The sequence below is a fragment of the Phyllostomus hastatus genome, unplaced genomic scaffold, assembly GCF_019186645.2.
Source record: "Phyllostomus hastatus isolate PE091 unplaced genomic scaffold, TTU_PhHast_1.1 phas_contig_65, whole genome shotgun sequence".
Taxonomy (NCBI): Eukaryota; Metazoa; Chordata; class Mammalia; order Chiroptera; family Phyllostomidae; genus Phyllostomus; species Phyllostomus hastatus.
Genome location: NW_025333932.1, coordinates 9,573,479 through 9,590,713, shown reverse-complemented (window position 1 = coordinate 9,590,713; position 17,235 = coordinate 9,573,479). Strand labels below are relative to the sequence as shown.

Sequence of the window (17,235 nt, the reverse complement as noted above, 5' to 3'; positions counted from 1 at the left end):
TCCCTTGCACGTTGCTTCCTTTTTCTCCCTTGCTGCCTTTAAGATTCTCTCTTTGTCTTGAAATTTTGCCATTTTAATTATGATGTGTCTTGAGGTGGGTCTCTTTGGGTTCCTCTTGATTGGGACTCTCTGTGTTTCCTGGATTTGTGTGACTTTTTCTCTCATCAAATGAGGGAAGTTGTCCTTCATTACTTGTTCAACTAGGTTTTCGATCCCTTGCTCTTCTTCTTCTCCTTCTGGTATCCCTATTATACGGATATTATTACGTTTCATATGGTCTTGCATTTCTCTTAATCCATCTTCATTCTTTCTGAGCCTCTTTTCCTTTTCTTGCTCTTTCTGGGTATTGTTTTCTACTTTGTCCTCCAGCTCGCTAATCTGATCTTCTGCTTCATCGATCCTGCTTTTCATTCCTTCTACTGTTTTCTTCAGTTCAGAAATTGTATTCTTCATTTCCTCTTGACCTTTGTTGAGAGTTTCTATTTCCTTTTTCATGTTTATATAGTTTGCAGTGACATTGATGTAGTTTCCCTCTAATTTCTGAAAGCTCTTTGTGAGTTCGTTGAACTTCCTGGTAATCATTGTTTTGAACTCACTGTCTGATAACTGAGTTGCCTCTATTTCATTTAGCATTTTTCCTGAGGCTTCCTTGTTTCCCTTCAATTGGGGGTTGTTTCTTTGTTTTCTCATTGTTCGTGTATTTCTTCTTTTTTTCTTCTTGTTTTTTAATTTGATCTGTTCTGATTCCCTGTAATTATGGTGTGAGTTCTGTGGTAGAATATTTGTGAGATTCAGTGGTGCAATCTCCTTCGTGTATCCTGGTGTTCACAGCTTCCCCCTACTCTTTTTTGTGATCAGTTGGAGGAATAAGGCAAAATGGTTTAAGACAGCAAGACAGTATACTATGATATTTACATTAGCAGCCAGTAGAGAAGAGATGGGTTATCCTTTGGCTCCTTATAGTGTTAACCATGATCCTCCACCCCACTATCCACATTTTAGAAAGGATGGAAAGAAGGTAAGACTCTTATTGGGGATGAGAGGATTGTTAGTTGGATCTAGAAAGTTGTGAGGCTGTGGGAGGTCAGCTTCTAAGGTAGGGTTGGATTAAATATTAGTATATAGGAGTAGTGTGTAAAAGAATAGAGACAACCCCCACAATAGTATAGTTCAGAAAATTGCAAAGTGGGCTGAGATCAGGTAGGGGTATTGAGAAGTATTTACAATTGTATAGACTAGGTCTTACTAACAGTAATAGTAAAGTGACAGTCTTGTGGCAGAATCAATGAGGTCTAGATAACAAGAATAAAGAGTATAGAACCTTGAGAGGTGTATTAATGGAACACAGATGAAGGATAGTAACTTATCAACACCTTGTTACTGAGATACCAGGGGGAACCTATCAAATGACAGTATAATCAGCCAAGCAAAGAAGATTATATAGAAAGAAAAAGAATACCAAAATAATATTAAAATAAAAAATGTCAGAAAAGTTAGAAAAAAATAATACAAATTTTCAGTAACTTGCAAGATAAAAAAAAAGAAAAAGGAAAGAAAAGCAGAAGATGTAGTGCAGGAGAGATAAATTTGGAGTGGAAAGAATAATATTTGGATGAATGGAAGAGAAACATAAGGGATTGCGAGATAAAAATGATAAGAATTGAAAAATAAAATGTCACATAAAACAAGATAAAATCAATCAACTAACAACAGCCACAAAAACCAAACCAAACCAAACCAAACAAAAAAAAAAAGAGAAGAAAAGAAAAGAAAAAAAAAGAAGAAAAAAAAAACAAAAACAACAACAACAACAACAAAAACACCTCTTGTTGGTTTCTAACTGGCCAGACCAGTTATTCTGGTCTTGCTGGCTTCAGCTGGCTGAGGGACCTTTGAAATGCTTCTCTCTCTCCCAGCCCAAATCTCAGCAAGTCTGTCAGAATACAGACTTGCTGTACCCTGGGCACTCCCAAGCACACTGGCTCTCTGGATCTCACTTCCACGTTCTTCCAGACTCCAGGGTCCTGCAGGATTCCAGCTCTATGATCTCAGGAGGTACCCGCGACTTTTTGTGATTCACTGCGCCCTCCCTGGGAATCGTAAAAGGGCGCGCCCTTCCCCCAAACTTTTGTAATTAGGGGTCTAGCATCGCCCTAAGCGCCTCGCCGTGCCTGTTCTGGATTCACAGCGAGCTCGAGACAGTCTTCCTGATGGTGCGCAAGCCGAGCCCTTTCCAGCTCTGTGGTCACCGCCACAGCACTCCGACCGGGTGTTGGCGCCTTTCCCAGCTCCCCAGGTTGGGCTGGCTGGAAATTTCTGAGCCACTACTGTAGGAACACACCAAGCACCACGTCCCTCCCGGCATCCCGGCATCCCAGCGTGCGATTCAGACCTCCCTATGGGGCGCGAACCGAGAGTGTTCTGACTCTGTGCTCTCCACCGATCTGCACTTCCTCCCTGCTAGGGGTGCAGGCTAGGGGTGCAGGCGCTCTCCCAGGCTGCCCCTGGTCCTGTCGGCTAGAGGCCCTCACTTCTCCCAAGTCTCTGGGCGGGTGTTCATAGTCCCTGGGCGATTTTTTCCCAGTCCAACTGGCCAATCTGTTCCTTCTAGCAACACGTTCTCCCCTGGAGTTGCTCACCCCCATATTCGGGGGAGGGAGCAGCGACTCCCCTCTCCCGGGAGCCCCGAGCACTGGGCCTGGGGACTGCACACCCCTAGTCCCCCCGCCGATCCCTGGGCCCCTTTTGTCCTGAAGAAGTCTCCTTACCGTCTGGTTTTTCCGTGATCACAATAATTTTTGATGTCCTGCTTTCAAAAGTGATTCAGTAACCTAGTCCACTTGCTCTGTTTCTCCACCGATCCACGAGTTTCCCTCCTCTTCACAGAAGCTGAGAAAAATGCTGCCTAGAGTAAAGCCACCATCTTCCCGTCCCCTCCAAAAAAACCAGTTCTTCATGAATGAAAGAGTATGGTTAAGATCAGTATTCACAGTCAAAGATAAGGCTTTTTTTTAATTTATAGCTGTCTTCTATGAAACATAATCAGCATGAAGTATTTAAGAATTTATTAACTTAATTGAGTTTTCTCAGTTGTAGAAAACAATGATGTTTTAAATTCTTAGATTTTCTTTAGAAGTCTTATGCTTTCAAGCCTTTGAAGTTTTTGTGTGCCTAAAAGGCTTCTGTCATATTTTGATGCTTCTTGTTTGCATATGACAAAACATGCATTAATTGTGTATTATGTTGTAGTTCATGTATTTTATTTCTGTTACATTTTTCCCATTTAAACTATACAATCTTCAAGATGAACAAGGAGGGCTGTGTCTGCGGTCTCCCATTGCAGCCACCTGTACGCTGTCGTACAGAGCTAACGTGGGTGCCAGTGTGAATTTTTATGTTCATTTCACAGGTAGGGAGCATTAAGCGGGACATGTCCTTCACGTTTCAACCAGAGGACCTAAAACGAGACTCAAGTAAAAAAATGTCTCATCAGCCCTTGTTCCCCTTGGCCGTGGAGGAAGATGTGAAAACAGCAGACACCAAAACTGCAAACCAAGCCCTTGACCATGACAAAGAAAATACCCGTTCCATCTGTCTCCTTGAGCAAAAGCGGAAAGTTGTTTCTTCCAACATTGATGTTCCTCCAGCAAGGTAAGAGGCCATGAAACCTTTTCTGTGTCTGCCCAGGAGGTTGGTGAAAAGCATAGTGACTTAGGAAGGGTTTTCTGCCAAGAAGTTTGCTTGTGTGACACAGCTTTTGAGAACCAACTGAGGCTGCAGTAGTTGGAACTCCTATAGCTCTAGAAAAGAAAATTTTATTAGATTTTGGCAAATGAATAATAAAAAGAAAAAAAGTGTAAAAATATTGAGGACACATGAAATGTAGGACTGAGCCTAGACACTTAAAAGCAAGGACACTCAGTCTTTGGTCAGAGGCTTGGGAGCCGGAGCTGAAGGCCATGTTCAGCTCCGGCCTTTTTTTGTGTGGCCTTAGAGATAAGAGTGGTTTTACAATCTGCTACAATTAACAATTTGCTCTTTTAGTTTACATATAACCATCAAAAAGAAGCAAGGAACAAGTATTGACCACTTGTAGAAACTATATGCTCTTCAGATTTACCTCTCAGACACAGCTGTGTCCACACAGCTGGTTAACCAGAAGTCCAGGAGAACCATGACTGCCTCTGGCCACCATTCCCAGCCACACCCTCGCTGCCCCCTTATCACTCATTAGATATCTGTACCTTTAACAAACTGTTTTTGAATAAAAACCGCTTGCAGCCAAAAATAATCTTTGAAAGAATATGGTGTATTCAACATTGTACTAGAAGTTTTAACCAGAGTAATCACGCAAGAAGAAGAAATAAGAGGCATGCAAATTAGGAAGGAAGAAGTAAAACTATCTCTATTTGCAGATGACATGCTCTTACATACACAAAACCCTAAAGAATTTACAAAAAAAAACTATTAAATAAACAAATTCAGCAAAGGTGCAGCATACAAGATCAGCAGGGGTAAATATTCATGGCCTTGAATTTGGCGATGAAATAGAACACCAAAAGCACAAGCAATAAAAAACTGGAAAATTCACAAATATGTGGAAGTTTAACAACATACTTCTGATGAATCAATGTGTCAAAGAAGAAATCAAAAGGGACATCACATAGTATCCTGACCCAGGGAAAATGGAAACACAACAAATCAAAATTTATGAGATGCAAAAGTAGCTTTTAAGAGGGCAATTTATAGCTATAAATGCCAACATTTGATGAAGTATCTTAGGATGAGATGGAGGTAATGGTTGCACACACTGTGAATGTACTAAGTGCTCATTTAAAATAGTTACTGGTTAAGTTTGTGTTCTATGAATTATACCCCAATAAAAAGTGCAAAAAAGGGGGTGAGGTCTAGTCAAACAGCCTAATAATATGTTAAACAAATTTATTGTTCAGAAAATACCACTCGTTTTTAAACGGATTTAAAAGTGTTTCATCATAGAATGTTTTTAAAATGAAACTACTCTCCCCCCCAAGGAAAAAGAGTGCTTTTATATTTTAAAAGGTTAAAAAAAATGGAGACTATGTAAAATAGATCATAGGTGGCCTGTAAAGCCTAAAATATTTATATGTGTTCATTACAGAAAAAGTTTGGTGATTCCATGTTTATGTCATGGTAATCCTTCTAAGACAGATCTACCTTGAAACTGGGCTGAGAGTGTTTATCTGAAATATCAAAAGGCTTTTGTCACATTACAATTTTACTTAAAACATATGTGGTACTGTTGAATCAGAGGACAACATTATGGCAGAATGACAATGAACAGTAATAGAATGTACACATGAGACCTTTTGCTTATTTTCTTGTTTATCATTTTTCTCACCTAGATTTGGGGGACATCCAAAAAATTGACATGTCTCTCAGGTGAGGTTTCATAATTCTCATTTTACAAGTGTGTAAAACATACTCAGAAATGTGAAGGGATCACCTGGGAGCACACATGTAACAAACAGGAGGCCGAAGACTGGGGTAGATTTCTGACTGTCATTAGTGTTTATTGAAGAACATTCATTTGTTATTTTTCACATATCATGATGTGCCCTTAAAATGCACTGATATTTCTAATATCATTTGCTATCCAGCTCTACAAAATAAAAAGGAGGAAACTCTCAAAAGTTAGGCAAACCTTATTAGATAATCTGGGTCATTAGAGCATGCATTTGTTACTCTCTTTTGCTAGACATTGTTTGTTTGTTTGTTTTGGATGTACCCACACACTGATACTTAAATTGGTTAGATTGCACTCAAGCAGCAATTATAATTTGATCATGCAAAGTAGTAACTGTCTTCTAATTAAAACCCTAAAGCTAAAGAAATCTATTAGCAAGTCAGTAGTAATAGGAATAAAGAAAATTTGGACCCAAATATTCCTAGACTTAACAGTAGTTTATTAGACCATGCCAGATTGTTGGTTTGCTACTGGGGAAGAAAGAAAAAGAAAAAGAACCATACAATACTGTTTGTTTTGCAGGTTTTTAAAATATAGTGATGTCATATTTATCACTTGCTAGATAAAATGAAATCATTTTCTGCTTATAGGTTGATTCTGAGAATTGTACAGTTTGAAAGAATTTCAGAAACTTGTTACTTTTGAGTTAAAAATTAGGAAATGACCTGAACTTCAAACAATATCCTGTATGTACAATGGAAAATTGTGAGCTTAATTTGGCTACCATTTCCAATGGTGTTATCTACATTTTTTCCTTTGTGTCTTATGTACTATACACCATTTATAGAAGTCTCCTATATCACATTTGGAATTAAGTGAGAGGTAAGGCAAGATGGGTATCATTATTTCTGAATCTCTAGAGCACAGCAGTTTCTGGAACAAGTGTTTAATATTTAAATGCATTAAAACTGTTTGAGTCACAAACTCTGTAACCAACATGAAACTGCTGAAGAAGAGAGAAAGTATAAAGGTCACTTTAAGCTTATCTTATTCAACAAAATATATACATTGCAAAGAGAATATGAATGTACCCACTCATTTTGGAGAAATACTAATACTATATAATTTGTGGACTCCTGTTAAGAACTGAAGCACTCTCTATGAAGCAGCTATACAGACATCGTTTTTAGGAAACCTTTATTCACTTTTATCCTTTTCCATCATTTTAGTAATTCAGGTCAACAAGTAACTGTTGTTCCTGCTTTCTTGCTCAGTCTGACCATTTGTTACACAGCAAACAATCTTCCTAAAGCACAAGTATAATCATGGACAGAAGGATGGAGACAGGAAGTGCTGGGAATGATTATAATTGACGTTGTGACTTAATGAAATGCATTGTGTCATCAGACACAATCAAGCCCTCTTGCTGGGGATTTACATTCTAAAGTCAACAAATAAGTAAAGATTAGGTACAGACAAAATTATTCTTTATAATGCCTTTAATCACCTGTGAGACCCACCATGAAAGATTTGGGATCTGAAACCAATTTTAAAAGGACAGGTCTTCTTTCCCTTCTTACTCTGGGGCAAAATTTCATTCAATGGAATGGTGCGATTTCTATTTTGTTGTTTTAAAAAATAGCTCTCTCTTGCTGCCAGGTGCCTATGGTTGAATTTCTGTAATTTGAATACACATATACTGCAGTTGCCTTTCCTAATATTCTACAAAAGCCTGAAGGAAATTAGTAATGTAAGACAGAGAATCTTTCTGAATCACTAGTTCTCTTTCCTGTACTAACACTGATAACCTGGATTGATGATGTCTTTTCTTCACTATAACTTTTCTTCACTATAAAGCTTGTGTTTTATGACATGAGTTTGACTCAGAAAGTGTGTATGTGTGCATCGGTGTTTTCTTTAAAGGTTTTATTTATTTATTTATTAGAGAGGGAAGGGAGGGAGAAAGAGAGAGAGAGAGAAACATCAATGTACAGTTGCTGGGGGCCGTGGCCTGCAACCCAGGCATGTACCCTAACTGGGAATCAAACCTGCAACACTGGTTCGCAGTCCGCGCTCAATCCACTGAGCTACGCCAGCCAGGGCTTGTATCGGTGTTTTAAAGAAAATTTTACACACTTATTTGTGTTGACTTCATGACATGGAAGACTCATCAATTTCCAATAATTGTGTTTTTTGTCCTTGTATTATAAGCACACAATAGTGTCAATTTAGAATTTGTCACCTGTTTAGAATTCCATTGTGAATTTAAAACTTGGGTTGTTAATATGAATTTTTTAAATAATCAATAATTTATGTCACTTTGCTATTTTCGAGGGCTTTGCTCTCTGGAGCAGTTGGGTAGCTATGAAGTAAAATACTGAAAGTGCTACATTCCCACATTTGCAGGCATGACTTTCAAAGAGCCCTTGGATAGTTAATAATAGTTCCTTCATGTAATCCTTTCTGGTAGCAAACTAGAGAAAATTTAACTACTGAAACTTCAGGTGAACCTCTCCCATGTTGTGCTAGGTAGATGGTGGCTTTGTGGCACAGGTTAATTACATTGGAATGTTCCAGAATGCTTCAGGGAACCATCACTCTGCTTTGGTGGCACCCATGTCATAGATCACCTCTCAGAACTGGTTTATATTTATATTTGATTCAGCAACTTTTTGTCTCCCTACACCTGTTCAAAGTTTAAACAATCAGGTATAGAAATAATTGCATTCCATTGCCTCCCACTACCCACCCCCCTCTACCAACACAGATCCTTTATTCTGCTTTTATTACAGAAAGGCATATAAATAATTAAAGGCAAATAAATCATTAAAAGAGGTTGATCATTTACTTATTTTAAAAGAATAACTTTTGAGCAGCACTGTCCAGTGGAAATTTAATCTGAGCTACATATGTCATTTAAAAATTTCTAATAGCTACATGAAAAACAGGAAAAGTAACCTTCTATCTACAAATATCATTATTTTCTATTATCAATGTAAAAGATTATTGGTGAGATATTTACATTCTTTTCTGCAAACTAGGTCTTTGAAGTCACACGTGCATTTTACTGTTGCAGCACATCTCACCTTGAACTGGGCAGTGATCAATAGCCACGTGTGGAGAGTGACAAATGAATAGGGCATTGCAGCTTTAGAGTCAACCATCAGCTAATTGTACAGTTCAGCACAATTTATCATTTATCTGTAAAATGGTGGTTTATTTTTTCTGCTCAAACTAATAGGGTGGAACAGTAGCTTTCTGTGGCCATCTTTCTTAAGGGTTAGTGGGGAGAAAGGTGCCTCCCCTGTAAGATGTTTCTGCATCTGTGGCTCAGGAGATATTTAGTTAGGAAAACTCAGCAGCATAAGTCTAATATGACTCCCAGCTGTGCATAACTGATAGGTTGAACAATTATAATTATTTAGTTAGTTAGTTTATGTTTTAAATATATTTTATTGATTATGCTATTACAGTTGTCCCATTACCCCCCTTCATTCTCCTCCACCCTACACCCTCTCCCACCCATATCCCCCCTTTAGTTCACATCCATATGTCATAAGTTCTTTAGCTTCTACATTTCTCATACTGCTCTTGCCCTTCCTCTATTTTCTACCTACCATCTATGCTACTTAGTCTGTGTACCTTTTCCCCCACTCTCCTCCTCCCACTTCCCTGTTGCTATCCCTCCATGTGACCTCTATTTCTGTGGTTCTGTTCCTGTTCTAGTTGTTTGCTTAGTTTCTTTTTGTTTTTGTTTTAGGTGTGGTTATTAATAATTGTGAGTTAGCTGTCATTTTACTATACATGTTTTTTATCTTCTTCTTTTTCTTAGATAAGTCCCTTTAACATTTCATAAAATAAGGGCTTGGTGATGATGAACTCCTTTAACTTGACCTTATCTGAGAAGCACTTTATCTGCCCTTCCATTCTAAATGAAAGCATTGCTGGGTAGAGCAATCTTGGATGTAGGTCCTTGCCTTTCATGACTTGGAATATTCCTTTCCAGCCCCTTCTTGCCTGCAAGGTCTCTTTTGAGAAGAGACCTTGACAGTCTGATGGGAACTCCTTTGTAGGTTACTGTTTCCTTATCTCTTGCTGCTTCTAGGATTCTCTCCTTCATTTTTACCTTGGCTAATGTAATTATGATGTGCCTTGGCGTGTTCCTTCTTGGGTCCAACTTCTTTGAGACACTCTAAGCTTCCTGGACTTCCTGGAAGTCTATTTCCTTTGCCAGATTGGGGAAGTTCTCCTTTATTATTTGTTCAGATAAGTTTTCCACTTGTTGCTCTTCCTCTTCTCCTTCTGGTACTCCTATAATTCAGATGTTGGAACATTTCAAGATGTCCTTAAGGTTCCTAAGCCTCTCCTCATTTTTTTGAATTCTTGTTTCTTCATTCTTTTCTGATGGTATGTTTTTTTTCTTCCTTCTGTTCCACTCCATTGATCTGAAACCCAGCTTTCATTCCATCACTATTGGTTCCCTGTGCATTTTTTCTTTATTTCAGTTAGTGTAGCCTTCATTTTTTCATCTAATTTGCAACCACATTCAACCAATTCTGTGGGCATCCTGATCGCTAGTGCTTTGAACTGTGCATCCGATAGGTTGGCTATCTCCTCGTCACTTAAAAGTATTGGCTCTGAGGCTTTGATTTCTTCTTCTATTTGAGCCATATATTTTTTTTTCCTTTGGTCTAGTTACGCCTGTTACGTATGAGGGTCAGGGCCTTAGGTTTTCACCAGGGCGGGACACCCCATTCACTGGGTTATGACACTGTATGTTGGGGGTGGAGTCCAAGATGGAACAGTGGCACTTGCTTTGCTCTCCGTCGGACCTCAGTCCCTTCTGCCACTTTCCCCAAGCAAACTGGCCTCTCTGGTGCCAATTCCCAAGTGGATGGGTTTGTGCACCCCGTGGGACTTTCTAACGACTTCTCCTGTGAGGCTGGGAGTATTTCTCTGTGCCTCAACCCCCACAGGTGTTTTCAGTCAGTGCCCCAAGGCTCTATTTCCCAGCACTGGGGTCCTGGGTTGTGCACAATGCCTTGCTTCACAATCGCTGACTCGCTGGTTCTGCTGGTTGCCACCCCTTGGCCGGGGTCTGCCAGCTGCGGTATTGCATGCCTGGATGCCTTACGTGCCTGGTCCCAGCGCTCTCTGCTCTCCACGCTGCTACCTGCTCCTGGATGCCTGACTCCATCCCTCCTACTGGTCTGGATGAAAGGGTATATTTTAACTCCTTGGTTGTCTGACTTCCACACAGTTCCATTTTCTGTCAGTTCTCATTGTTATTCTGTTTCTAAAGTATTGTTGTCCCTATCTTGGTTGTGCAAGGAGGCACAGTGTGTCTACCTATGCCTTCACCTTGGCCAGAAGTACAATTTTAATTCTTAAGATATTTAAATTCCATCTAAGTCAAAAACAAGAGAAATTGGTACAGTCACAGTTATAGTTCTTTAAAAACATAAAAGCCGCTTAATTTCCAGAGTGCGAGAGTGCCTGTTTCATGGTTACTAGATGCTACAACGTCTCCTGCAGTTGCCACCCTGAAGGCCACCCTGGCATGTCAGTCAGCACACTTCATGCATGTGCTCATGCTTCTTTACACACTAGTAACAAACTAGTTCATTAATACATGCTATCTGTAAACTTAGAAATTCAACAAATACATCAATTTTTTAAAAAGGCTTCTAAGTAGGAAGGGTTTACTTTGTTACCTAATTATTGACTTAAACTGTTACGAATTCTTTTAAATTTTAACTCATGTTTTCTTCCCTGATATAGAGTTCTGAGTTGGGAAGTATTAAGGGTTAAGGCTGGAGAGTTAGGGTTAACTTGGAATACTTTAGAAATTTGATTCTTGTCTGTTAGGTTATAGAGAGCTATTCAATAATACCTCCAATTGACATTTAAGATTACTTCAGGAAGAATATGATTTTAAGCAATAGAATAATTCTTGAAGAGTGTGTTTCTATAAAATCACTCAGAAAATAGAATTGGTGTCTAGGATGGAGGAATTTGGGAGTACTGCTGCACATTCATCTCCAGGAAGTCCCTTGACCTTCCCCCACATGTCCAGGGCAAGGCACCATACGTGACTCTTCTGGCAGCCTCACCATCAGGCGACCCAAGAGATACCCTGCTCCCAGCACTGCTGTTGACACTAGAGCAGTCGCCTGTGCCTCCCACAGGTGTGATCAGGCTGGATGGAGAAAACTAAGAAGGCTTGGGTCTTTATTACATCCTTCAAAACTAGGAAGACTCTATAATCTGATAAGGTTAAAAAGAAGTAAAAGCCCATTTTGTGGTTTTAGAATATTCAACTTTTGTTTTCAAAGTGCTAGTTTGCTTAATGCAAAATTCAATTGTCAATATATTTTGTAACCACAGGAATGGATATTAAAAAATAGGTTATTTCCTCTCAGCAGTGTATCAGACAATAGTATACTATATAAAATAAATATTTGTATTTTTTATAATTCAAATATTTTTCTATGCAAACAAATGGAAATACATTAAGGAGAGCTGATATGTCCATAAGCTAAGTTAACTCACCTATTGTCCACACTTTCTACTCTAAAAATGTTGGTTCATTGTCTTTTGGCTAACTTTATGTAAATTTTTGATAACTGTTTCAAAGTTTATTGAATGTCCATTGAGAAGTAACAGTTGGGACACACTGTCCCAAGGCCTATCTTTGTACAGAATTCAATAAGCTTTCTTCTTATCATTTCAAAAGCATACCATTATCACTGCATAGGTGTTCTGTAGGAATCTGATGACATGAGATTTTGTCTATTACTAGTGGCTGTGAGGGCTTTGTGCCTCATTTCATCACAGTGGCAAAGTCCACTTAGCCATGGTAGAGCCACAGCCCCAGACCACTTCAATGTGGCACCTAAAGCCAGGTTAGTGTCCACCCTCTGGATAAGCAAGAGGCCAGGTCAATGCATCGGTAAGGAAGGAGTTTCCACTTCATTTCATTGATGTGCTTGGTGTCTCTAGGCTCAGAGTTTTCTATGTGGAGTCTCTCCTTCTGTAAACAGGGAGACATTACTCTGCTGGAATTATGCTGCCTGCATTTTCCTCAGCATCACTCCCAGCACAGCTGAATATGTTGTCTTCTTTATCTCAGATGTGATACCACTGCAGTTTGCAAGTTCACTCTGGCATCCATAGCAAAAGTGGGGGGGCTCTGCCTCAGTCATCCCTTCTATGTGTGGTGAAACTGGGAAAAAATGAGAAATTACTTCTTTGTGCATCCATAGTAGGACAACATGGGTCTGCCTAGCAGCATCACATCTGGAAGAGATCAGTGGCAGAGACATTTTCCACAAAGGATGTTCCCTGCTCGGTTTGGTGTCAGTCTTATTCTCTCTTGGCTCTGATCAGAATCAGGCCAAACCTCTGCATTGGCAAGGACCTCCCAGTGGCTTGGGGACAGCTCCCACTCTTGCTTATGGTCCTCTGTCTCCACATTATTGAAACTACATGTGTCTATTTGGAGGAAATAGCCTTAATAGGGAAAAGAACCTGTCTCCAAGAATAACAATGAAAAGACACTGAGTTTTTCTGAGCCTATCGCTGAAACTTCAAAGTCCAAATGTGTTTGTTGCTTCCCTTTTATTCCCCTGACTCGGAGTAATTTAGTTCTATAAATTCTAATTAACCACATAAAGAAAAAACTCAAGCCTTTTCTTCTGCCTACCTTGGCCTGCAGGGAAGTAGGGTATTTCATCCAGATGACAACTAGAAACCATGGTGATATGCACACCACAGGCTCCATGGTGGTGCGTAGTGCAGTGGTCACCGAGTCATGCTGAAGGCGGGTTTTGTAGCTCAGAGTGAAAAGAATTATGAGCATCAAGAAAGTCATCTGCTCCATCCACATTATTTGAAAGATAGGAAATTATTATTTTAAGCTAAGAGTTTGGGTTCAGACAATGGATTTAAACTCTTTCTAAAAGCTGGTTTTTCAGATTTTGCCCATTTTCATTGGTGGGGCATCCCTTAAAACTCATCAAGCCTGAATGACTGTTTGCTAATAGGCTGACAGTGTTCCTTCTTATTGGAGGGGGAGGGATGCTGCCTTTTGCTCCATCCTCTGAAACGCATACCTGCTTCCCACTTGTGTCCACATTTAAGACAGCTGTGCTTTTTTAAGGCTACCCTGATGGGGACCAAGAAGCAAAGGTGACAGCCTGGGGGTGAAGAGTGCAACCAGGATGGCACATTGCTGTTTGTGATGGCCAGAGCTCAGTGAGAGTCCAGAGTAAGGGAGAAAAACTGAAAGTCAAAACAGGCAATAGTTGACATAAATCTGACCATGCTGCGGGGACAAAAGGCCACAATTACTAGTCAGAATTACGACCCATTTTTTGGAAAATGGTATGTTTAAGTCTCTGGCTGGAATACATTATCTTTGTTTTCTTATTCCTGTACCTTTGGACACTATAAACAAATGACCAAACATTTTAAAATTTAGTGAGGCAGAAAAAAAGTAACAGTCCTACTTGAGAAAGATGGTATCTAGTTTTAATGTTCATTCCCTGACTCTCAGAAGCTTTGATTCTCTGAATTGACTAAAATCACTGCCAGTAACATATCTTGTGTTATCTAAGAGGAGATTTTAGATCAAGGCAGGTTCCCCCAATCCCACCAAAGACCCTATGATTGACATGGTGTGGGTTTCTATTTTGGGCTCAGAAATCATGGTTCTTCAGTTCAGTTTGTTCTCCTTGTCCCCCAGAACTGCAGTATCACCAGCCAAAAGTTCCCAGGATCACAGCCAAAAAGGCAATGGTAATTCTGTTGAGTGACAAGGTGGGTCCCCAAGCTTGAAACTTCCACAGCAGGAAACTGGTCTATTGGTGAAAGATGGGGTTTTACATACTTAGTCTTTGCCTACTCCAGTGGTAAGGTATTTAATATTTACACTTCAATCATGTCACTAATAGTTAAAACAATCGTAAACCTTGTAGTCACTGGCTGAGTGTCAACAGTGCTGATCAGAAATGAGGAATGAGTAAAAGAATTAAGTGACCTAGTGCAGCCTCTGCACAGTAGTTCATGATGAAGTTCTCAGCTGAAAGGATAGTCTTTGTGGAGTTGCTACATTTTCAGTGTTAGAATGGCTTTTCTTTTATGAATTCATGGTGATGGGTAGTAGGTGGTTGTTTCCAATGTTTAACTTGTAGACAAGTTAAAACATTAGCACCTCCTATTGGTTCCCATTTTTTTTAATATTGCGGGGTCTTGAAATCCTAAAATTTGTAAACTACAGAAAAGGACTGTCCCCTAAAGTCAAGAGACTTGAATTCCACTCAACTGATTTACCCTTGGCACACTAAAACCTCCATTTGTCATTTGTTTTTACAGATGTTTTAGGCACTTTGGTTGAACTGTTAAAATCCCTTCCAACAAAGAATCCAGGAAACCTTAGGATTCATCATTAAACACTGCCTGGTCTCAGGAGAAGTCAGCATTTATTTTAGGGTTTGGGTCTTCAAATTAAATGATAAATCTAATTCAACTCTAAAAAAATTGTGATTTAATACTTCAGCATAATGCATTATTATAATTATTCCTTACAACTTTAAATTTTTTTTTAAGATTTATGTATCTATTTGGTTTTAGAGGGATGGGAAGAGAGGGAGAAAGAGAAGGAGAGAGACATCGATGTGTGAGAGACACATCGACTGGTTGCCTCTCACACACCCTCTACTGGGGACCTACCCCACAACCCAAGCCTGTGCCCTGACTGGGAATCAACCGGCAACCCTTTGGTTCACAGGCTGGCACTTAATCCACTAAACCACACCAGCCAGGGCTCCTTGCAATTTTTTATATGTATTATCAGATGCAATCCTGCAGTTTGGAATGTTAACATTATTTTCAGGCTTTATTTGGTTTCTGAATAAGGATCTGTTTTTCAAAGGAGCAAATGGTTATGCCATTTAATGGTCACAAATGTTACACAAAATCAGTTGTTTTCTGTGGGTGATTAATACACCACCACCAAGCCCCACTCTACTCACAAGAGGCATTTGGAAATGTCTAGGGGGCAGTCTTGGTTGTGCAAAATAGTTCTGCACACTTAATAACTCTCCTACTCCAAAGGCCAGTACACCCTCACTGAGAAACACAGATGGGTTTCATATTTATGATAAAATGGTGGAGTAACAGCTGAACATAATTTGATTATTACATTAATTGCACAAATACTGTTTATCAATATCATTATAAAATACTGAAGTTAAAGGGTTGTTTAGCCTAACATAATCTTTCCTGTGAATTGGAGCATTGTTCAGATGCAGTCTTTTGAGGCATTTTATTTTTTTAGCTTAACATAACACAAAAGTGTATTTTCCCATGTTGCAATCAATCCTGGATATATTTGGCTGATAGCTGGAAGAAATAAAATCTTTCTGTAGCCTTTAGTTATTAAAATAGAACCAACCACCCACTCATTTTATTACATTCTATGAAATGTTTTTGAATGACAGTCTAAGTATTTTAATTGGGCCCTTGCTGATTTATAACTCCTTGTTTTATGTTTCACATTTTATATCTCAAAATTACAAGTTACAGTGCCATTTAAACAGAGCAAACAGCATCAAAGAATGTGTGTGAGAGAGAGAGATCCATTCAGAAACAAAAAGAAAGAAGGAAGGAAGGGAGGAAGGAAGGAAGGGAGGAAGGAAGGGAGGGAGGAAGGAAGGAAGGAAGGAAGGAAGGAAGGAAGGAAGGGAGGGAAGGAAGGAAGGAAGGAAGGAAGGGAAGGAAGGAAGATAGGTCCACTCCCAAACCCAAAGGTCATTCATTTGCATTGTCTCTACATCTGTGGGCACTAGTGCTTATTTTATGTCTACCTGAATATTTCTATGTCTCTGCTGGATTCATGTAAGTCCGCTCTGTATCACCACATCAGCTCTATCACTCATCTCCTGGACTGGAACCCAGCTTGGTCAGTTTTGTGTTTACCCCTTGAACTTCTGTCCCCATGCAGTGCTTCAAGTACATTTATGCTGTGACTCTTCACTTCTATTTTCATAAAGTTACATGAAAATTTCCTTGGAATTCTACCCATTAGGCCATAGAAAGACCAAGCAGGGAACATAATCCTAGAGTTCTTCCTCCAGCTCTGAAGTTCAAGTTTCAGTGAAGCTTAATCATTTTGTTTCCCATCACTAGTTCACTTACTGTATTCCCACCTTATTCACATCCACTTGTTGGTTTGTACCCAAACACAACTTGGAGTGTCCAAACAGAAGAATTTGTAATTAACTGTGTGTTTGTTTGCAAAGACCTTGGCAGTTTTCCTGTTTGAGCTTCTTCATCAAAGCTCCTATATTCTAGGAGCTTTACCTTCATGTTGCATAGCTTTCTTCCTGGAAGTCAGTGAGACATGTTTGGAAATTAAAATCACTTTTTAGTTTCTTTCAGTGTGATATCTTGCTGCCCCAGAATAGCTGATTTGTCTACTGAAGAGTATTTTGATATTGGGTGGTATCTTTTATATGGGTTGTTTCCTAGAAAGATTTTTGAAATGTTGAGCTACAAAATGAATAGCAGTTTTTGCTGATAAGTCAACTTGATCTAATATTTTTTCCTACATAATTATCACTAGAAGCAAACTCTAAATGACTGCCATATGAGTGTATTTCTTCATAAGACAAATAGAATTGAAGAAACTCAAGCTTCTGCCCTAAAATTACTTGTAGTGTAAAGACACAGATCATTCAGACAAAAAAAGTCAAAACTCACCAAAACAGCATTAAGCTTTCCTTAAC

At 39.3% G+C, this 17,235-nt stretch overlaps 1 protein-coding gene across 2 annotated transcripts in view; it reads left to right on the top strand.

The window, feature by feature from the left end:
• Positions 1-17,235, top strand: part of ZNF704 (zinc finger protein 704) — a 172,174-nt gene that overhangs the window by 50,217 nt on the left and 104,722 nt on the right. For both annotated transcript variants that reach the window (XR_006786957.1, XM_045849393.1), the window contains exon 2: positions 3,410-3,651. Coding sequence is in view for 1 of the 2 variants with exons in the window: in XM_045849393.1 (XP_045705349.1) it covers positions 3,410-3,651 (242 nt within the window). In the remaining variant the exon portion in view is untranslated. The remainder of the gene's footprint in view (positions 1-3,409; positions 3,652-17,235) is intronic.